This window comes from Myotis yumanensis, unplaced genomic scaffold (assembly GCF_028538775.1).
Source record: "Myotis yumanensis isolate MYYU_CA2020_CCGP unplaced genomic scaffold, mMyoYum1.0.hap1 SCAF_3, whole genome shotgun sequence".
Taxonomy (NCBI): Eukaryota; Metazoa; Chordata; class Mammalia; order Chiroptera; family Vespertilionidae; genus Myotis; species Myotis yumanensis.
The window spans coordinates 111,696,050-111,720,246 of NW_027223754.1; the positions used below are offsets into that span (position 1 = coordinate 111,696,050).

Sequence of the window (24,197 nt, forward strand, 5' to 3'; positions counted from 1 at the left end):
GATAATCCTAGTGTCTGGATTAAACTCATCTTCTCTATAGCACATCTGATGGGAGTGTGTGTCAAAGGCCTTACACTTCCTTATGGCTGAGTTTACAAAAGTTACTTTTGGGGCTCCTGAAATCTACCTAAAAGCAAAAAAACATGCCATCTAAAGTCTTATCTTGAGAAAGGATTTTATTTATACAAACCATGGGAAAAAACTGAGAGCTATTTTTGTTTAAAAAGAAATTTGGTCCCCTGCTATTCTCTTCTCCCCTAGAAACAAATGAATTTTAGCTGTTTGGATGATTTTACATTTAAAAAATAACTCTGATAACTCTGAAATAAAGCTCTGTGCTACTGGAGCCCTCAGAGTCAAACCTGAGGTGTGGAAGCTGCAATGAGGCTGATGGAGCTTAAAACAGCAGGTGGGCCCAGGATCTCTCAGGAAACAGCCATACACAAATGCCAAGTGAGTTAAGGCTTAAAAATGCTGTTGTTGTTGATGATCATGTCACTTTTGACTACAAACACCATATACTGGGCATCTCAGAAAGATTTCTCTCTGCTTAGATTTATCTTCTACCAACTGAATTTGAAGAGAAAAATCTGGGTATTCTGCATTTTTATTCTGTTTTAAGAGCATCAAAATGTAAACATGAAATATTTTTATTAGAAATAATATGCTTTACTTAGTTTTTCTTACATAATGGGTCTAATGTTTATAGAAGTCAGCCTCAGTAACTGATAAGAGAACATTCACCTCTTAAATCATAGGCTTCTGTGTCCAAAGGCTTGGCAGGGGGATTATAGAGGCATCACTAGGACATTGCAGCCTGTTTCTCAGGGGGCAGAAGGGACCTTTTATGTAGCATCTAGACAAGATCATGGGAGATGAGCATGACTGACCATATTAGACATCTCTATTTTACTTGGAGTAAAGGGCACATTCTGACTTGCGCTTGTAGATGGAGCCACCAACAAGATAACGCCTGCTGAGAGCCCAGGGAAACTTACATAGGGCAAGAGAAGTGTGTCACTGCTAACCCCACACAGGCTGATCAGAAACTGCAGGGTGACCCTCAAGTTGTTACTCCACTTCTCATTGTTGGCTAGAGCATTCCAAACATTTTCCATTTCCGGTCCAGGAACTTCATCCCCATACTGCAACAAACAAAAGAAACACTGACCCAGGAGACATGGGGAAGACGCAGGGGTGCAAAATGTTTGATTGTAAGTTCTTTTAAGGGTCATGGCTATCTCAAAACCATAGAAGGGGACACATGGCCAGTCATCCGAAAGATGCCACTTTCAGCAATTTATAACGCACAAATTAGTAATGCACAATGCTTATTCATGTGATTAAAAAAGTTAGACTTCTTATTTTATAATTTTTAAAACTGTGATAAAATACATATAACAAAGTTTACCATCTTAAACATTTAAAAAATATATTTTTTAATTTATTTCAGAGAGGGAGGGAGAGGGAGAGCGAGATAGAAATATCAACGATGAGAGAGAATCACTGATCAGCTGCCTCCTGCACAGCCCCCACTGGGGATCAAGCCTACAACTCGGGCATGAGCCCTTGATTGGAATCGATCCCGGGACCCTTCAGTCCACAGGCCGACACCCTATCCACTGAGCAAACCCGGCTGGGGCTTAACCATTTTTCAGTGTACAGTTGGAAGTTTAAGTACAGTCACAGTGTGGTGCAGCCATCACCATCACCCTGTTCACGTGATTTTTAATGACAACTGCCACTCTCCCTGGGTTTGCAGCCTCGGGTTTGATGAGCCCAGATTTTCTGGGATGATGGAACCATGTTATGGGGGCACGATACCTTCGCCGTCATGTACATGAGGTTATTCAGGACTAGAGACGTAGCTTCTGGGGAGCCCCAGCCATTCCCTTTCAGCCCATGAGAAGTGGTCACTTCTCCTTCCTGGTTCTTGCTGTCGTCCTCTGGACTACTGGGGCTCGACCCTGGGAGGAGGAGTTTGCTGTCCACCAGCTCGATGTTGTGCAGCCAGGGCAGCAGGTAGGTGAGCATAATCTGACGCCCATTTGGGTGCGTTGTGGGGAACCTCTGGCTTACCTCTAAAGAGAAGGGTGGTGATGGAGAGCCATGTGTTATGGCATTAAAATAAAGTAAAACATTAACACTACTGACAGATAGCACAGGGCACCTGCATACACAGCAGCTCCCCAAGGCCATGAAATCTTAAAACTGATGCTTGTCCTCTAGCCTTTCCCTTCAAATCTGGTGCCCTGTGGGGGAAAGTGAGAAAGCACAGTGGGAAGAGCATGGCTTGGTGAGAGTGGAGTGAGGGGGAGGCCCCCTGAGTTCAATCCATTGGACCAAATGGACATGTGATTAGATCCAGTGCCTCCACACACTAGCTGCATGAGACTCTGGGTTAGTTACTTAACTTCTCTGTTCCTCAGTTTCCTCATCTGTCAAATGAGGCCACTGGGTTCCACATTGGGCTATTGTGAGGGTTAAAGATAGAATCATAATGTACGTAATATGCTCAGCTTGCTGCTTGTTATTTCATAGGCTCAAATAAACAATGGCTAGGACTATTAGAACAGTGGCTGTCTTTCCAGTGCACCGATAGCACACCAATAGAGCATCTTCTATGCCAGTGATGGCGAACCATTTGAGCTCAGCGTGTCAGCATTTTGAGAAACCCTAACTTATCTCTGGTGCTGTGTCACATATAGAAATTTTTTGATATTTGCAACGATAGTAAAACAAAGACTTATATTGTTGATATTTATTTTATATATTTAAATGCCATTTAACAAAGAAAAATCAACCAAAAAAATGAGTTCGTGTGTCACCTCTGACACGCATGTCATAGGTTTGCCATCACTGTTCTATGCACTACTAGCTGTTAAAAAGTGGGATGGAAGTCTCTGGGAAAAACCCATCCATTGTGCAAACTCCTGTCCATGAAGTCCACTTGAAAACTGCCAACTATGTGGAAGCTCCGTGCTCAATGTTCTGTTTCATGACATAAATGAATCAAAGGGTGAGACTATGCATGCAGCCCAGTCATTTCACTACAACTTTCTCTGATAGCATGTTGCATGCGTTCACAGCCAGAGGCATTTTAATTTCATAACCTGAATGAGCTTTCTATAGAAATAAAGCACAGCTTTATGCATGTGCTGCAAGATCTAAGATAACCTCTGATTTCTACCTTCTCCCACTCAGCTAATAAACTTGCTAAAATAAAACCTCACTCATCCTCTGACTTGGCACCGCCCCCCCCCCATGGCCCCACCCTCCCTCTTTCCTTCTTTCTCAGCCACACAGCTGAGATCTGGCTCCTGCTGCTATGTCTCCAAGGAAACTACTGACAGTTACCAATGAATTGAGAAATCCAGAGGGTAATTTTAGATCTTATCTTTTGGGATCTCTCTATTCCATTCAAGGCTGTGGACTGTTCACTCCCTCCTCATAAATCTTCTTTCTCCAGGTTTCCATTAAAATCACCTAGACAGTGGGCCTAGGTGTTCTCTCTCAATGTGCCTCCATGCCCTCCCTCACCCTTCCTTCCTTGACCCAGTGCTTGGAAATTGGGTGTCCAGGTTCTTTCTCTCACTCTGGGCTCTGTACAAACACAATCTCATCTGCTCCCTTGGTTCTAAATCCTTCTGTTCCTCCATGAGGTGCTAGTGCTGGCCTCCCCTTGACGCTGATCTGTCTATACAGAGACCTACACTCAGTATCCCAAGCTAAGGTCATGTTCCCCACTTCACCCTAAACCTTCTCTTCTCCCTGAATGGCTCTCAAAATGGGGTCATCAACACTGGCCCCCAGATTCACACAGGCACTCTCTTTTGTGTACTCCACCCAGGATTCATCACCCTGGTCTCTCCTCTCTACTTGCTCTGGGCTGTCTTAGTTCCAGCCTTCATAACTTCCTCCTTGGATGACTGTCATCATTTCTCAGCTGGTCTCCTCTCTCTAGACTGCATGTCCTCTAGTGCTCCCTCCACACTGTAGCCCATCTTTCTAAAATGCATTCTTGTTTGAAACTGATCAGTGGCTTTCAAGACCCAAGCACCTTGCCTGGATGCCCTCCCTGTTGTTCACAGGGCTCCGAGGGGTTTCAAGAAAGACATGGAGATCACTGGCCGACACACTCCTCAGGGAGCAACACAAGGCCTTCCAAGATTTGACTCCTGCTTCTATCTGTCCATGACCTTCCCCTGTCCCTGTATATGTTATGTTAGCCAATTGACCACTATATAGTCTCTCAAATACAACCTGCTATTTGACACCTCTGAGCCCAAGCATACAACATTTCCTCGGTCTGTAATGCCTACCTGCTTACCCACATAATGTCAACTATTTGTCTGCTTTGCAAATTTCTACTTCTTTTGAACTGCAGCTCAGACATCACATTCTCTGAGAAGTCTTTCCTGATATCCCTGGCCCAATAATTGATATACCTTCATCTTCCAGAAGAATGTGCTTTATTTATTGCAGTTTCTACACTGTATCACAGCCATACAATTGTAAGCCTTACTTTATTACTAGATTATGATGAACCTTTGATGGGAGAGACTGTTTTATTTGCCACTGTATTCTGAGGACCCATGAATAGTGCCTAACATTGAGGTGGCCCTCAACTCTTGGTTGAAGTAAATAAAAAAAAAAAAATTTACTTTTTGAAGGAGAGAATTAACTTATTGAAAAGGATTTTCTTGGGTGAAGAGATTAACCAAATAGCATATATGCATAGCCTTTGGATACAGACAACAGTGTGGTGATGGACAGAGAGAGGGGGTGGAGGTTGGGTAGAGGTAGGCAAAGGAGGGGAGAATGGGGACATTTGTAATAGTGTCAATGATTTAAAAGGCTTTTCTTGAGTCCTTCTCGCACTGTTTCAGGCACCTGTGAGGATGGGGCTCACTTTGTCTCAGGTAGATGGAGAGGTTTTACAAAGTAGTAGATTTTAAATAAGATCTTAAGGACGATTGTGAATTAGGGAGAGGGCCATTTCCAGTAGAGGAAGCAGCATGAACAGAAGCAAGGATTACCTGAGAATGAAATAAAGGTTTGCTGGGTAAAAGGCAGAAAGCAAGTTTGGAACAGGAGGTGTCTTTTAAGTGAAGGTGTTCCAATTTTATAGCACTGGCTTTGGGGAAAGATGTCTCGATTTAATTCTGACTTGGCTGCTTCCTCATTATATGGTTTTGAGCAAATTACTGAACATCTCTAAGCCTTATCTTCTCATCTATAAAATAGAAATGATGATTCCAATGGTAGTGGTGATGGTGACAATCCCATGCCAGGACTGGGCTAATAGCTTGACTATTATTAGCTCATTTTAATCCTCACATCCTATGAGGTAGTTTTTGCTGCAGACAAAGAAATAGAGTTTAGAGGCTCTGTGACTTGCCTGTGGCCCGGCAGCTAGTGCATGGCCGGGCCAGTGATTAACCCAGGCTGCCTGACTCCAGAGCTTCACTTCTAACCTCTACTCATGGCGTCTAAGATTAAATCATAAGTGAAATGTATATAAAGTGCCCAGAACAGAGCCTGGCACATTAATCACTCAATAGATAGAAGCTGTTATTAGCAATTTTTAGGACGGCTGGGCAGACATTTGAGTTAGGAAGTGCTGTATGTATTTGGTTTTGCTTTGCAGGTGGACGGCAGTCATGGTGTGTTACAGGTGGGGCGGGCCAGGGGTAGGACTCATGAGGATTTGGACGAAGGCAGTGGAGATGTAGACAAAGGAGATGAATTCAAGATACCAAAGTCAGCCTCCCCTCAAGGTACTATGTGTGCTCAGGCAAAACTTAATTGACCAATACAATTTTTAAAAATAAATTTATACAAAAATTATTTACAAAGATTACTTGCAAAGATGTGCCAAATATAAAACTCACAACAATTCATATATGTAGCAACATACAAGCTACAAATCACCTTTACCACCGCCACCCGCAAACAATTTGCAGCAATTATATGTGTTACAAGTTACACCACCTATATTTCATTTCTTTGGAAAATTTTACATAGATAATCTTGTTTGTAAAAACATGATTAATCTAAGCATCTTTGCATTTGTCCCATGTTTATTTATACCTACACTGTTTTAGATAAACAGATACGTTTACATTTAAAGACATTCTAAAATTTACTTTTGTATGTAACTGGACTTAATCCATAATAATTTTGATCTATAAATTTAGCACAAATAAGTATGACTCTAAATTGGCATTAAAATTGAAAAAGCAAGATTAATTAGAGCAGAAATGATCACACATGTCATCACTGACTATTGTCTGGTACCTGAGAAGAGCGGGAGAGTGAGTTCGGGATACATCCTGGCCAGTTCACATGACAAGAGGGCTAGTGACATGCTGTAGAGGGGTGGCAATGGGCCGTGGGTTCCATAGAGAATACTGCCAGGCCTTTGTTCAGCTACTTTCTTTGAGTAAACAAAAAGCTTTGCTTCAAGGATCTATAAAGAGGTAGGAAAGTAAGAAACAATACAGAAAAATATTGGCTACATCAGGAGCATTTCTATTTAATAAAGGTTCAAAGTAAACTAATGAATATAATAGTATCCAATATAGTAGTATTTAATATAGTTGTATTCAGTGGAGAGCATCAGTTAATTCCTATTTACAGTGATATGCACATATGATATAAATAAATGCATATCAAGAAACAGCAACCCAGGGATCAACCCCCATTTCTATTTTCTGTGCCCAAGGGTGGATGTTTCTGACACTAAATGGTACATGCCTGCATGAGCTGCATGGAGATTTCATAGGTCTCTCTGTTGGTGTCAGAGGCCTTAAATAGAACAAGGTTTAGCAATGTCACTATGTCGAAGGGATAGTTCCTAAAAAAAAAAGACCAAAAAGCACAGTTTATAAGACTGCCTGACTAGTAATCTTAATAAACCAATTACCTCTCAAATCCTAGAAGGCACACTGACCTCAGTCACACTTATTAATGACATCCCATGCTCATTTGGCAATTGTTTTGCCACCTTCTTTTTTAAAAAATTCTTTATTGTTTAAAGTATTACATGAGTCTCCTTTTTCCCCCCATTGATCTCTCTCCCACTACATCCTCCCCCAAGCACAAGCCCTCACCCCCCTACTGTCTGTTTCCATTGGTTTTGCTCAAATGCGTTCATACAAGTCCTTTGGTTGATCTCTTACCCACTCACCCCCCGCCTTCCCTCATAGGTTGGACAGTCTGTTCGATGCTTCTATGTCTCTGGTTCTATTTTGGTTCATCAGTTTATGTTGTTCATTATATTCCACAAATGAGTGAGATCATGTGATATTTATCTTTCTCTGACTAGCTTATTTCGCTTAGCATAATGCTCTCTAGTTCTATCTATGCTACTGCAAATGTAAGACTTCCTTCTTTTTTACAGCAGAGTAGAATTCAATTGTTTAGATGTATTGCCTCCTTCTTTTGCTGTTCATTAGTAGATAGAGGGAAATAACTCTATTTTTTGTTTAAAATTGAACATTGTCACACCAGGAGAAACAAACATTAAAAAATATATCTAATACACATACATTTTAATGAAAAACAAATACAAATAGAAAGGATAGCATTTAGATGACATGTTTAAATTTCTCAATAGCTCACTGATTTAATATTTTCATTCAATCTCTCTACATTTATTAAGCAAGAAACATATACCATGAACAAGTGCAAAGTACTTATGATACTACTAGAGGCCCAGTGCACAGATTCATGCACTGGTGGGGTCCCTTTGCCTGGCCTGCAGGGATCAGGCTGAAACTGGATCTCCAACATTTCCTGAGGGGTCCCAGATTGTGAGAGGGCGCAGGCCAGGCCGAGGGACCCCACCAGTGCACGATCGGGGCCGGGGAGGGACTGTGGGAGGGCTCCAGGGCATGTCTGGCCCATCTGGCCCAGTCCCGATGGGCTGGACACTTGCAGCAAGCTAACGTACCGGTCAGAGAATCTGCCCCCTGGTGGTCAGTGCGCATCATAGAGACTGGTCATATGGTCAAGCAAACAGTCGGACCTTTGGCATATTAGGCTTTTATTACATAGGATTAGTGAGGCTGGTCCCTTCACCTAAGGGCAGCTTCAGTATATTTAGGGAGACAAAACTATACAGTCTAGTTATGATGAGCGGTATGATGGCAGGCTGTGAACTCTCGATGAGGGACACCTAAATCAGAGTTGGGTCAGGAAAGGCTTTTCCCAGGGAGAGACAAATAAACTGAGCCTCAAGCCACAGGAGACATCAGCCAGGCCGTGGAAGGGTGGTATGGAGTGTTCTGGGCAAAGAGAACATTTTAAAAAATTACAAGAATGAAACAGCAAGATACCTTGTGAAAAAAGAAAGACTCTCTGAGTGAAAGAAATAAGTAGAAGAATAGAAGGTGATGGGTCTGGGGAGGGGGGAGAAGTGTGAAGATCCTACAGGATTTGCAGTGGGGGTGGGGGTGAGGTTATGTGTTAAGAAATGACATTAGGTTTTGAACACTTACTCTGGCTGCTGAATGGAGAATGGGTTGCAGGGGGTCAATATTGGATGCTGTGACAATCATCCAGATAGGAATTGATAAGGGTTTGCATTAGGGCAGGGACAGTTGAAACAGAAAAGTCAGCAGGATTTAGTAATTGATTGCATGTGTGGTATGAAAGCTAGGGGAAAATAGGGACAGAGACAACAAAGTATGAGGCAATTAGAGGCATAATCAAATGGAACATGGAGATCAAATCCACTATTTCTTGCTATGGTATACTATTTAAAGATGATATCTTTTTACTGTATGCATTTTCTTAGCTATAGTGGAAATGAGGTCACAAATGGAAAACTTCTCGTGAGAAAACTGTTAGTGAATGGTCTGTACCAGAAGACTTCGAAGAAATCTATGGCATTTTTATACACCAATAGTGAAAGAGAGATTAAAAAACAATCCCATTTACCATCACACCAAAATATTTAAGATACTTAGGAATAAACTTAACTAGGGAGGTAAAAGTCCTGTACTCGGAAAACTAAAGGACACTGAGAAAAGAGATAGAGGAAGACATAAACAGATGGAAGAACATACTGTGTTCATGGATTGGTAGAATCAACATCATTAAAATGTCCATACTACCCAAAGCAATCTATAGATTCAATGCACTCCCCATTAAAATACCAACAGCATATTTCACAGACCTAGAATGAACTCTCCAAAAATTCATCTGGAATAAAAAAAGACCCGAGTAGCTGCAGCAATCCTGAGAAAGAAGAACAAAGTAGGAGGGATCTCAATACCTGATATTTATTTTAAGGCAACCTTCAGAAAGCAGAAGGTAGCTTGAAGGTGAAAAAGATATTGGTTATTCTGTGGGTTCCTTTATCGATTGTATATAGTTACACTGTCTCAGAAGTTCTGTTTTGGAACTTTCACTCTTCTAGAAAGGCACAATCCTACTATAAATACAGGCCCATCTTATGGTAGGTAAGCTTAGTGAGAGATTATAGTGAGAGTTGCTTAGACACATAAAAAAAGATTTGTACTTTTAATATTCTATATTTCTTAAATTTTAATTTTTTATGGTACTAGTAATACATGAATATATTTTCCTTTTAAAAGAAACAAATGAGGCTGTAGGACCCACTCTGAAGATGCCCCACTTACATAGCTGGCAGGTCAGTGTTGGTTGTAGGCAGGTGCATAGAATAAATGTGGGTGTGCCCCATCTCCTTTTCTCCCTCAGCCATTGCTTCTGACCCTACATGCAACCACTGTCAACATTTTGGTGTGTGTCCTAGCCCTTTTCTAAGGCGATATACAAAGATGTGTATGTACATACCCCACCCTCACTACACAGGATTTTAAACATAAATGTGATTACACTACCTACATGTAGTGTTTGGAATTTAGGTTTTATAGTGAACAATAAGGCCCACTTCAGACTTCTTTAAAAGCTGCAAAGTATTCCAAAGTGTGGACAGACTATAAATAACCATTTTTGTAGGGGATGCAGTGGTGTGCCACTTAGAGTCCCCTTTCAGAACCCAATACTCAATCCTCCAACTGAAGTTTTGGAGGTTGATATTGCTGGCTGAACCCTCTCTGGGAATTGCCTTCAGCCTGAGAGATGTACTCAGGCCAAGGTCATGCTTGCTCCCCAGCAGCAGCAGCCCCTGAGGGACTGGTTGAAGTTTTCACTCCTCTGCCCAGTTCTACTTCCTCCACTTCCCCATAGATGTTGACCTCGTGGGGTTTTACTAATGAATTTCCTGCACTCAGATCCTCTGTTATTCTCATTTTTTTCACTATATAATGCCACAAACACCAGATATGTAAGCATTTCTTTAAAACAGATGCCTACAAGACATCATGCAGGGTCAAAGGGCACATTTAAATTTTGGGGAGATACTGCACTATTGCCTTCCAAAATGGCTTTACTAATTTGCACTCCAAAATAATTACTTTTCTAGAACTTTCAGTTTCAAAAGAACAAAAAAGCATGAGGTTGATGTGTCAGATAGAGAACTGGGGAAAGCCCCCAGACAATGGTGGTGAAGAGGATGATGAAGGATAGGTGACGTTTATGTTATGATGTGCTTACTTTGTGCCAGTTACTGCCTTTACCTAGATTTGTATTTAATTGTCATAAAATGCTGGTGAGGCTTAGAGAAGCTAAGCACTTGCCCAAGGTCACATAGAAGTAGTGGATCCTAGACTCCCTCCTGGATATGCCTAACTCCAAAGGATTCATGTGTTTACCCACAGTGTTCCTAGCAGCCCACAGAAGAACATGTCACAACCAGTCTACATTGGAATTCTTACAAACTACAATATCTGGAAGCAGACCATTCTGATTGTGAAAATAGAAAGGACATTTTCTTCTGAGCCCCATAGTGCAGAGGTGGCCCTACCTATATCTCTATCTTTGACACTGGGACTTAATTCATATATATTTATATAAAGAAGAATACTAGAAACACTACTTGGAATTTAAAGGCAGGAAAAGAAAAGATAAAGCCTGTCTTTTAAGTGGGGCTGTGCACTTGACCAAGTAATGAGGGCATTTATTAGTTGCTTAAGAATGACCTGTGGAATTTATGTTGAAACAATGCTGAGAGGAATAACACAGATCCAGAAAATGAAAGAAACCCAGATAAGGAAAAGTGAGAAAGATATAAAATGAGCAAGAGAGAACACATAAACCATGTGAATGTAGTTATATTAAACAGGCTTAGAAATGGAATCTTATACCTCCCAGCATTTAATTATTCACCATAGGCCCTCTGGAATGGCACAAGATGAATAAAGGCAGCTGTGATTATACAGAATAAAAATCAAATGGTGAAATAAATGTGGAAGGTAGGCATGATTCAGAAAGTACTAGTAAACAAGAAATAAAAGTGTTTTTTTTCAATCTAGAAAAGAGAAGATTTTTTAAAAATATATTTTTATTGATTCAGAAAGAAAGGGAGAGATAGAAACATCAATGATGAGAGAGAATCATTGACCAGCTGCCTCCTGCACGCCCCACACTGGGGATCGAGCTCACAACCTGGGCATGTGCCCTTGACTGGAATTGAACCCAGGAGCCTTCAGTCCACAGTTTGAAACTCTAGCCACTGAGCCAAACCAGCCAGGGCTAGAAAAGAGGAGATTTCTGAAGAATTTGGGAAATACCCACTAGCTATGGTTTCTTTAGAACTAAATGAAAAAGGATAACTTTGAGGGATTCTTTTAATAGATATTACTAGTCAATGGAGAGGATTACTCTGTAGCTTTTTGCTTCTAACAGCTAGTGAATAATAGTGTCTACAGGGTGCTTTTTAGGTGCCAGGTCTCAGATCAAGAGACTTATTTTATTTAATCCATGCTCTAACCTTATTATCACTCCCATTTTACAGATGAGTAAGAATTTGTAGTAACTTGCTCAAAGCACACAGGTTGAATTCAAACTTAAGATACTTAAGTTTCCATCTTTCCATATATCTGTTTGTCATTTGTATGCCTTTCTGGTAGAAGTATCTATTCAGGTCCTATGCCCATTTTTAAATTGGGTTGTTTGCTTTTTTGTTGTTGAATTGTATGAGTTCTTTATATATTTTGGATATTTAACCTCTGGTTGGAGGTGTTGTTTGCAAATGTCTTCTCCCATTTGGGTGATTGCCTTTTTGTTTTGTTGACAGTTTCTTGTGCTATGCAGAAGCTTTTTAGTATGATATAGTCCCATTCATTTATTTTTGTTTTTACTTCCTTGCCTTTGAGGTCAAATTAATAAAATCCTCTCTAAGAATTAAGTTCATAAGTTTAGTTTGTTTACTATATTTTCTATGTAATTTATTGTTTCAGGTCTTATATTTAGGTCTTTTATCCCTTAGAGTTAGTTTTTGTATATGGGAACAAACAACTTCACTAGCTACTAGGGAACTGAAAATCAAAGCTACAATGAGATACAACCTTACACCTGTTAGAATGGTTATTATCAACCAGAAGAGTAATAACAAGTGTTGGAGAGGTTGTGGAGATAAAGAAACCCTCATTTACTGCTGATGGGAATGTAACCTGGTACAGCCATTATGGAAAACAATATGGAGGCTCCTCAAAAAACTAAGAATAGAGTTACCATATGGCCCAGCAATCCTGCTTCTGGGTATCTACCAACAAATATTTGAAGACATTTATTCATAAAGATATATGTACCCTATGTTCATTGCAGCATTATTCATGATGGTCAAGACATGGCAAGTGACCTTTGATAAATGATTGGATAAAAAAGATGTGGTACATATATAAAATGAAATATTATTTAGCCATAAGAAAAGACGAAATACAGTGGGGCCTTGACTTACGAGTGTCCCAACTAACGAGTTTTTCGAGATACGAGCCGTCTCTCGGCTGATTTTTTGCTTTGAGTTGTGAGCTAAAATTCGGGTTACGAGCCAGCTTCAGATACCCCACCGCTAGTTGGCGCAGCGAGCATCACAGTGAACGCCACAACATCAGCCCAGCATCACGTGTCTCACTCGGTCACTTTAAGATTTGACATACGAGTAATTTGAGTTATGAGCTCCGTCACGGAATGAAGTAAACTCGTAAATCAAGGCCCCACTGTACTGCCATTTGTGACAACACTGATAAATCTTGAGAGTATCATGCTAAGCAAATAAGTCAGAGATAAAATGTCAAGAACCATATGATTTCAATCATATGTGGGATATAAAACTAGAAGCAACAAATGAACAAATGAGAAACAAACAAAACTCATACAGATAACAGTATGGTGGTTACTAGAGGAAAGGGGGTGGTGGGAGTAAAGGGTAAAGGGGGCCAAATATATGGTGATGAAAGGAGCTTTGACATTGTGAGGTAAACACACAATATGATATATAAATGATGTATTATAGAATTGTGCATTTGAAACCTATATGATTTTATTAACCAATATTACCCCAATAAATTTCATTAAGAAAAGACAGTAAGTTTTTAGAGCCCAAATCCCCACACTTACAACCCTCCAGAGGGCCTACTGGATCAAATGAGGCTAAACATCACTAGGTAGGGGGTGCTATTGGGATTCATGAGTCATAAGCTTCATATTTCTTCCTTGGAAATTGATCAAGTGGGGCACTGACTTTTAAGAATTCAAGTTTGCTGGGCCTGATTTAAATTAGGAAAGATTTATAGAGTTAACTTAAGGCAAAACAAACATACAAACAAAAATGACAATAAAAATAAACCCAACACAATTCTTTAAAAGTTAAAACTTTAATTTTATATATAATTCTGAAATATCTATTAAATATTCTTAGTAGTATTTTGGATAGACAGTAAGAACAAAATCAATGGAATTCTTAAGATTTAATTAAATGTTAAGAGAATTTTGTTAGGTCAGTGATTGGAAATGGCCTGTACTTTTAATATGGAGCATGCTATTTACCTTGATTAATAACCTTGAAAAGCCAATTAATCTCTTTCTCAATTTCCTTATCTGTTCTGTACTGATATGATTTGGAGTTAAGAGGGAAGTTAATAAGAACATGGACAGAAGCCAAATAGTTATTTGAACTAATGCTGTCTAATAGGTGAACTATTTTCTTTTGTGCTAAATTATAGTACTGAGATAGATTTAATAGATTTTAATCAGATATAAATAATATTTTATGAAAAATTCTTCAAAATTAATATTACCAGTTCTACCATAACTTTCTACTTTTATCTTCACTTCTCCTGGTCCTATTCAAGTTCCACTTTGACTTCCAAATCTCTTAATAGAACTAGAGTTATATGATAGTCATAGTTACAGTTATAGGTTTGATTGGAGACCAGCAAGTTCACTACACACACACACACACACACACACACACACACACACACACACACAGTCGATTACAGAAATAAAAGAAACCAAGAACAAGAATGTAGAGACCATGTCTGGCCCATGTTGCTCAGTGGCTGAGGATCGACCTATGAACCAGGAGGTCATGAACCAGGAGGTCATGAACCAGGAGGTCATGGTTCAATTTCCCATCAGGACACATGCCCATGTTGTGGGCTTGATTCCCAGTAGGGGGCATGTAGAAGGCAGTGGATTCAAAATTCTCCCTCATCATTTATGTTTCTATCTCCCTCTCCCTTCCTCTCTGAGATCAATAAAAGTCATTTTACTTTTTAAATTTAAATTCTTTATTGTTGAAAGTATTACATATGCCTCCTTTTCCCCCCATTGACCTGTCCCCAGCTGCTCCCCCCAAGCCTTGCACATGCCCTCACTGCCCCCCCCCCACTGTCTGTGTCCATTGGTTATGCTTGTACGCATGCATACAAGTCCTTTGGTTGATCTCTTACCCCCCGCCACCCTCCCCTGTCTTATCTCTGAGGTTTGACCATCTGTTCGATGATTCTATGACTCTGGCTATATTTTTGTTCATCAGTTTACCTTTTCATTATATTCCAAAAATGAGTGAGATCATGTGGTATTTATCATTCTCTGACTGACTTATTTCACTTAGCATAATGCTCTCCAGATACATCAATGCAGTTGCAAATGGTAAGAGTTCTTTCATTGTTATAGCAGTACTAGAGGTCCGGTGCACAAAATTCATGCACAGGTGGGGTCCCTAGGCCTTGCCAGCGATCAGGGCCTATCAGGGCCATCTTGCCCAGTCCCAGTTGGGGCCGGGCCAGGGAAAGGGACTGTGGGAGGTTGACTGGCCATGGGAGGTTGGCTGTGGGAGCACACTGACCACCAGGGGGCAGCTCCTGCATTGAGCATCTACCCCTTGGTGGTCAGTGCGCATCATAGCGACTGGCCGACTTGTCATTCCAGTTGTTCTGGTCATCTGGTCATAACAGTGGCTTAGGCTTTTATATATAGAGATAGTATCCCATTGCGTAGATGTACCATGGTTTTCTAATCCACTCATCAAATGCTTTTTCTGCATCAATCGATATGATCATGTGGTTTTTGTCTTTCAATTTGTTTATGTGATGTATCACATTTATTGATTTGCGGATATTGTACCAGCCTTGCATGCCTGGAATAAATCCCACTTGGTCACGGTATATGATCTTTTTAATGTATTGCTGGATGCGATTTGCTAATATTTTGTTTAGGATTTTAACATCTATGTTCATTAGAGATATTGGTAATTCTCTTTCTTTGTATTATCTTTATCTGGTTTTTAGATTAGGGTAATGCTGACTTCATAAAAGGAGTTTGAAGTGTTCCTTCCTCTTGAATTTTTTGGAATAGTCTGAGGAGGGCAGGTTTCATTTCTTCTTTGAATGTGAAAGAAGAAATCCCCTGTGAAGCTGTCTGGATCAGGGCTTTTGTTTGCTGGAAGTTTTCTTTTATTACTGCTTCAATTTGCTCAGTAGTTATTGGCCTATTCAGATTATCTGATTCTTCCTGATTGAGTTTTGGAAGACTGTATGTTTCTTAGGAATATGTCCATTTCATCTAGGTTGTCCAGTTTGCTGGAATAGAGTTGTGCGTAGTATGTTTTTCACAATCCTTTGTATTTCTGTGGGGTCAGTTGTTACTTTGCCTCTTTGGTTTCTGATTTTGTTTATTTCGGTCCTCTCTCACTGCTCCTTGGTAAGCCTGGCTAGAGGTTCACCAATCTTGTTTATCCTTTCAAAGAACCAGCTCTTGGTTCTATTGATTTTTTGTATTTTTTTTTTTTTTTTTTTTTGGTCTCTATGTCTTTTATTTCCTCTCTGATCTTTATTATTTCGTTCCTTCTACTTTGGGGTTTTCTTGTTTCTCTCTTTCTAATTCTTTAAGTTGTAGGGTTAGATAATTTATTACTATTTTTTCTTGTTTTTTGAGGTAGGCCTGTATTGCTATGAACTTTCCTCTAAGGATTGCTTTCACTGTGTCCAATAGATTTTGGATTGTTGTGTTTTCAGTGTCATTTGTTTCCGGGATTTTTTTATTTCTTTTTTGATCTCTTTGGTAACCCAATCATTGTTTAATAGCATGCCATTTAGCCTCCAAGTGTTTTATTTTTTAAAATTGTTTTTATTGTAGTTGATTTCTAATTTTATGCCACTGTGATCTGAGAAGATGCTTCATATGACTTCTATCTTCTTGAACTTGAAGAGACTTAGTCTGTGTCCTAATATGTGGTCTATCTTTGAAAATGCCCCCTGTGCACTTGTGAAGAATGTATATTCTGTAGCTTTGGGGTGAAATGTTCTGACAATGTCAATTAGTTCTGTCTGATCTAGTGAGCCATTTAGGATTGCTGTTTCTTTGTTGATTTTTTTAAATCTATAATATTGATCCAGTGGTGTCAATGTGGTATCAAAGTTTCCTACTATGATTGTATTCTTCTTGATCTCTCCCTTGATATCTTTCAGAAGTTCTTTTATGTATTTGGGTGCTCCTGTATTTGGTGCATGTATGTTTATCAGAGTTAGAGCCTCTTGTTATATTGCTCCCTTTAGTATAAGAAAGTGGCCTTCCTTATCTCTTGTTATGGCCTTCACTTTGAGGTCAATTTTGTCAGATATAAATATTGCTACCCCAGTTTTTTTTCATTTTCATTTGCTTGAAATTTTTTTTCCCATCCTTTCACTTTCAGTCTCTGTGAGTCCTTCGTTCTAAGGTGTGTCTCTTGTAGATAGCATATATATGGGTCATGTTTTCTTATCCATTCAGCTACCCTATGTCTTTTGATTGATACATTTAATCCATTTACAATTAAGGTTATTATTGATAGGTACTTGTTTGTTGCTATTTTCATTCTTTATGCTTATGTTCCTTCTTCCCTTTCTATTTATTCTTTTTACAATAGTCCCTTTAACATTTCCTATATTGTTGGCTTGGTAGTCATAAACTCCCTTAGTCTTTTTTTTTGTCTGCGAAGCTCCCGATTTCCTCTTCAATTTTGATCAATGGTCTTGTTTGATAGATTATTCTTGGATTCAGTCCCTTGCTTTGCACCACTCTGTATTCTTCATTCCATTCCTTACTGGCCTGATGTGTTTCTGTTGAGAGATTGTTTTATAGTCTAACTAGAGGCCTGTTGCATGAAGAGATTCGTGCAATAGGCCTTCCCTTCCCTTGGCTGCTGGCACCAGTTTTCCTCTGGCACCCGGACCCAGGCCTTCACTCTGGCTGGATTCCGGCCAGAGCCCCCACCCCAGCCATCAGGCTTTGCAGCTCTGCTGATCCCGCGCCTGTGAGGCCTTGGGGCTCTGCTGATCCCAGGGCCGGGAGGCCTCGCAGCTCCACTGATCCCAGGGCCGGGAGGCCTTGAGGCTCCGCTTGGCGCCAGGGCCGTGAGGCCTTGCGGCTCCGCTGATCCCGGGGCCAGGAGGCCTCGCAGCTCTGCTGATCCCGAGCCGGGAGGCCTCGCTGCTGGGCTGGCTTCAGGGCCCTTTGGCTTCGCTCCACCACTTGGAGCCTACATATGCAAATTAACCGCCATCTTTGTTGACAGTTAATTTGCATATCACCCTGATTAGTCAATGGGAAGCGTAGTGAAGGTACGGTCAATTACCCTTTTTGTCTTTTATTAGATAGGATGTTAGATCCATTGTAGTAACTTTGTCTCTCTCTTGCAGCCCTTAAGATTCTTTCTTTGTTGTTAATGTTTACCATTGTAATTATGGCAAACATGTTGGTGTGGGTCTTTTTGGGTTCATGTTGTCTGGGAGTCTCTGTACTCATGTGACTTTTTTTCTTCCCTAAGTCAGGAAAGTTTTCTGTCATTATTTCTTCAAATAGGTTTTCTATTCCTTGCTCCTCTTCTTGACCTTCTGGCACCCCTATTATGTAGATATTTCTTCATTTAGTATTGTTCCAAATCTCCCTTAAACTCTCCTTCCTTTTAATTCTTTTTTTCCAATTTCTGTTCAGTTTGGGTGTTTTTTCTATCCTGTCTTCTAACTATTGATTCGGTCCTCTGCTTCTTCTAGTCTGCTGTTGAAACCTTCCGTTTTGTTCTTTATTGCAGCTATGTCATTCTTCATTTCCTGTTCTTACACATGTTGGTGAATTTCTCATCTAAATGGTTGAGCATCTATATAACCATTACTCTGAATTCTTTCTCTGCCATATTGCTTGTCTCCATTTCATTCAGTTCCTTTCCTGGCAATCTCTTCTTTTCTTTCCTTTGGGGATTATTTATTTGTCTCCCCATTTTTGGTGTCTTTTTCTGGCCCTGAGCACCCTGCTTGGGGTCCAAGAGGTTGAAGCCCCTTTGATCAAATGGTCTTGAAATTTTTAGTCCAGAGGTTGGGTCTGCCTTGAGTCTCACACCTTTATTGTATCTGCTTTGAGTTGTATCCCCTTCTCCCATGGATCTGGTCCCTCAGTTGTCTGCTTCAGATTCTCGGGGTGTCTGGGGCATGTGCACAGTTCCTCTGGTGTGCGACTCCCTGTATGGACCCAGAGCCCTCTGGCATGTAATTTGCATCCGTGGCAGGGTGGTGTCCTAGGTCACTCTGGAAGTGCACTTGCAGCATGGTCCTGTGGCCCCTGGCTGGGTGCACTGGATTGGTCTGGGTCACCCCGGCAGTGCTGTCCTGTGGCCTGGAGTGGGACAAGTGCTGGGTTGTCCAAGTTGCCCCTCCTGGGGCCCAGGGTGGAGCAAGCATCTGGGTTGTCCTGGGTCGCACAGTCAGCACCCTACTGTGGCCCAGAGTGGAATAAAAGTATTTTTTATAAAAAAAATGTAGAAACTTACTTTTTCCCATTGTCACACCTGACAAATATAGGGATTGATATATTAACTAGAGGCCTGGTGCACGAATTTGTGCACCAGTGGGGTCCCTTGGTCTGGCCTGTGGGATTGGGCCAAAAACAGCTCTCTGAGATCCCCCGAGGGTCCCGGATTGCGAGAGGGCACAGGCCAGGCCGAGGGACCCCACTGGTGCACAATCAGGGCTGGGGAGGGATGCAGGAGATTGGCCAGCCAGGGAGGAACCACAGGAGGGCTCCAGGGCATGTCTGGCCTGTCTCACTCAGTCCTGATTGGCCAGACCCCAGCAGCAAGCTAACCTACTGGTCAACTGTCTGCCCCCTGGTGGTCAGTGCACGTCACAGAGAGTGGTTTAGTGGCCTTAGGATATCATTAGCATATTATGCTTTGATTGGTTGAACAGCTGATGGGCCAACTGGACACTTAGCACATTAGGCTTTTATTATATAGGATTATGCAAAAATTGCTATTTTCCCTTTCTAAAACTAAAGGTAGAAAATTTTAAGCAATAAGAGCATTAAAAAAATTCAATCTTTTAGGTATTGTCAAGTCAATTATAACTGCTTCTTCAATAAATGAATCTGCTTATATTGTCATATTCCTATAAAACAAGTCTGGCTTATGATCATTCCTATTTGAAAAGGAGATGGTAATTATTTACTTCACAAGAAGGATTCTTCTCTTTAGAAACTGACTTGTCATAGGAGTGACTGTCCAGATAACTTTTTTTGAGAAATTTAAAATATGATCCAGTTTATGTATGACTTCTCAGGAATCTATTCTTTCACAAGAGAAGGTATTTAGGTATTTTTCAGATGCAAACATGCAGGAAATTTAAAAAACAAAAGCTAAAACACCAGAATTTCTTTGAAAAAAACAGAATTGAAAACATAAGCGCAAAGATTGTTCAGACAAATCTGAGGCTTGTCTAAACTACACATTCTGAGAAGTTATGGGAAAAGAGAGTAAATTTTGGCCACAGCTGAAGCTTTAAATTCTAAACATGCTCTGTGGTGAGAAATGACAGCAATGTTAGCTACTGTCTTGGCAGACAAATCATGGCCATAGCTTTGCCTGGCCCTCTACCCTTTCTTCAGAAAATATGAATGTCATAAATGTAAATTGATATGCAATATTTGTTTAAGAAACCCAAATATTTTGGGATCATAGCTTTAAAAATCTACTCTAAGCATAGAGGATTTTATGTCCTAATATTTTTGGGACTGGAGATATTACTGAAATTGTGATTATGTTGTTAAATTATTAAATTACTAATTTGTACTCCCTAAGGAAAAATATCTAGACTTATTCACAGGAATGAAATGTAACATTTTATGAGACAGCATGCAATTAAATTATTTGGCTAGGAAAGTTCAAAGCAAGATCACTGGGAAAAAGGCAGCAAAAAGAAGAAATCTATGGTCCCAGTCATAGACTCTAAATACACTTTTTAGAATCAAAGCATCATGTGAAGTTTATACTTAATAGATAGAAATGACTAAAAATAAAATACATTTTGGAGAAAGATAATTTTGCAAAAAATGTTATTTTGGTAATATCCCATAGATCCAAGTATTCTTTTGTAATGTTAACATCAAGAAATAAAATGATGGAAAAATCAAAGGAAAATTATATTCCTTTGCTAAAACTTTTATGGAGATTAAAGTGCATAATAAAAATTTGACTGCTAAGATTATGGAAAAATGCAAGTTTTAGACATGAGATTTTATCTACTATCTTTAAAAGAAAGATAAAAATTTTGAAGAGAAACTTGTCTCTAAAAAGCAGGGTTATTTTACATTTACTGAAAGTAGATGTCTTTTAAAATTCTATTCTTATTGATTTAGAACAAAATAGGTTTGGAGTTTAATACTAGTTCACTGTTATTTTATTTGTAATAAGTTGGAATTTAAAATGAATTCACTTTTATTCCCTTCTTTGGGTACCTGAAGACAGCCATTTAATTTTATTTACTTATTTTTTAAATTGAGAGAGAGAGAGAGAGAGAGAGAGAGAGAGAGAGAGAGAGAGAGAGATTTGTTGTTTTACTTATTTATGCATTCATTTGTTGATTATTTTATGTGTTCTGACTGGGGATCAAACCCACAACCTTTAAACCTGCCTGCAACCGTGGCATATCTGGATGACGCTCTAACCGACTGACCTACCTGGATAGGGAATCAATATAGCCATTTAAAATGCAACAATTTATCAAAAAGGAAAATCAACAGTCTATATGAGTCTTTTCAAAAATAAACTTCAGCTGCCTTCTTTCAAGTTCTAACATGTGAGCTTTTTTTTTTTTTTGAAAAAGCTCATGCAATTTGGGTATCTTCATTAACCCTTGTATAATAGTTATGAAATTCAATAAACTATAGCTCTGAATGTTTTTTGCTGAATGACTAATTTATATAACAAGGGCAGAGGTTTTAAAAGTGTGGTCTGTGGAACCTGGGTGCCACATTTCTTTCCTGTCTTCCCTTCTGAAGTTTTGAAGAAGGTGGATTTAACCTTTTGAAGGGTGCTTTTTGGATTTAGTTTGGTCTAAAGGTGGCTGAAGGGCTTACTGCTCACATCTCCCACAAGCATTTCTAGAAACTCCTTTAATATATCTTCTTGATCATTTTCAAATCCTGTTCTAATGTTTCACTATGACTTTCCAGGCAATTAAAAGAATGGGGCTATAATGACAAACCACTCTCCTGGTGGAATACAAAAAATCAACGTAGCTGCACACTTGTAGGTGTGGTTTTTCTGCCAGGGAAATATAGGCCATTTTGCATTCCCATAGAATTTAATATGCTTGAATAATTGCAAAAGCAGTCAGATCTCAGTTATTCATATCATGAAGAACAACCCCAAATCAATTTTCCACTGACCAGCAGCCCCTGCTTACGAGAATCCATACCTGCTTCCACATACAGTTGCTATGGCTTTGAAGCAGCCAGATGCAAGTTGGTAGGAACCTGTGTAGCATCGGTCAATTGCCCAATTAAAAAGATTTATTTGGTCAGGATTAAGTTCCAAGAGTAAGACGACAACTTCACAGCCAAGTTGATGAACCTGAATACACAGAGGAAAGCAATTATTCATGTTTAATGAAATGTTATTCCAGGAAAAGACACAAAATCAAGCTTAGTCAATATTGAATGGGGTAAAATAAAAGTGAAGACTGAGCATTCATCTTGATTAATTTTTATTTCACATTTTCCTCTTCAAGAGGGAGTGATTGAAACTGAATACCGAAATGTATGAACTAAACGGGATCCAACATAAATCTGTCCTATAGTCCACTCATTCTCGATCATATAATGCTGGAAAGGTGGTGAAGACTTTGTCTATATTTCTTATTTGCATTTAAAATGTTTCTGAAAAATATATGTGTTTGGCAAAAAAATTAAATATACAAAAGGAGAGCCTTTATGTATGCAGTCTTTTAAGAAAAAATCAGAGTGGGTATGTTTAGGAGGCTTGATTACTAAATATACTGTGCAAAGCTTAGCTGGCAATCTTTTAAAAAGAAATACAGTTATCAATAAACTCTTCATTATCAGAGACTTCCATATAAAATATCAGCATTGTAAAGAGAGTTAATAGGATACTTAATTGATTCCTGAAGCTACTGTCTTTTGTCCAGAAGATGACTGGTGCCTGGAGACTATATTCCCCTCCAAAAACATTTTCCTGTCTCCTCTGGAAGTTACAACAAGGTGGGGAAGGAAAGATTCTGGTTTTGGGGAGTGATATTCTAATTGGATGGTTAAACATGCTCAACCTAGTTTCTAAAGGAGCTTAAGATAAAAACTGATATGGCTTTAGTATGGCAAAGGACTTAAAAATAACATTTCATTACAAAGTTAGACTTGAAAGAAAATCAGCAAGTTATTATTGTGCTTTGGAAGCTTGATATTGATGTACAAAATACATAGTATATGTTGCAAGTATTTTTCATGCTATGGCCAGTCTGTTCACACTCTTAATGGTGCCTTTTGGTGAACAGAAGTTATTAAATAGTCTTTCTTTATGGTTAGTAATTTTTGCATCTTGTTTAAGAAATCTTTCCATAATCTCAGGGAGTAAGATATCCTCCTTTCTTATTTTCTAGAAACTTTATTTCTTTTACTTTCACATTTAGATTTGCCATCTAAGTTCTTTTTTTATTCCTGACACCTTATTTTTCTTTCCAAATGCAAGGATCTATAGTATAATGTTGACATAAGTGGTGACAGTCGTCTTCCTTGGTCATTTTAATCTCAGGAAACACTTTCAATATTCACTATCAAGTATTAATGTTTGCTACATGTTTGTTAAAGATACCTTTATCAAACCAAGAAAGTTCTTTTTATTCTTGGTCTTATTAAGAGTTTCTCTCATGAATGAATGTAGAATTTTAAAAGTGCTTTTCTGCATCTATTGAGATGACCATATAATATTTCTTTCTTGAGACACTATTAATATAATTAACATACTAATGAATTGATGGACATTAAACCAATCTTGTAGGTTTGAATAATCACAACTTGGTCATGATGAATCATCTTTATCACCAAATTCAGTTTACTAATAATTTGTTTAAAGGTTTTGTTTCTATGATCTTGAATGAAATTGCCTTTTAATATTATTTCTTGTTAAATCCTTGCCAGGTTTTAGTATCAAGGTTATGCTGGTCTGCTAAAACATGCTGGAATGTATTTTCTCTTGAGCTGTTTTCTCTAAAAGGATTTGTATCAAATCAATGCAATTTGTTTCTTAAATGTTGACTTCATCAGTAAAGCCATCTGTTCTAAAAGTTTTTTTTTGTGTTTGTATTTTTTTGTGGGAAGTCCAATTACAGATTAAATTTCTTTATTACTTATATGACTCTTCAGATTTTCTTTTCTTCTCGTATTGTGTTTTTCTAGGAATTTGCCTCTTTTATCTAAATTTTCAAGTTTACTGGCACAAAGGTGCTCATATGTTCTTATTTATTTTAAATATTTGTAGCATCTGTAGTGATGCTCCT

The 24,197-nt window shown here is 39.1% G+C and overlaps 1 protein-coding gene across 8 annotated transcripts in view; it reads right to left on the bottom strand.

Annotated features, from left to right (window-relative positions):
- FRY (FRY microtubule binding protein) overlaps positions 1 to 24,197 on the bottom strand; it is a 559,746-nt gene that overhangs the window by 161,702 nt on the left and 373,847 nt on the right. For all 8 annotated transcript variants that reach the window (XM_070409378.1, XM_070409376.1, XM_070409374.1 and 5 more), the window contains 5 exons: positions 22,104 to 22,258; positions 6,760 to 6,859; positions 6,301 to 6,472; positions 1,825 to 2,081; positions 999 to 1,145 (listed from right to left, as the gene is read on the bottom strand). In XM_070409378.1, coding sequence (XP_070265479.1) covers positions 999 to 1,145; positions 1,825 to 2,081; positions 6,301 to 6,472; positions 6,760 to 6,859; positions 22,104 to 22,258 — 831 coding nt within the window. The remainder of the gene's footprint in view (positions 1 to 998; positions 1,146 to 1,824; positions 2,082 to 6,300; positions 6,473 to 6,759; positions 6,860 to 22,103; positions 22,259 to 24,197) is intronic.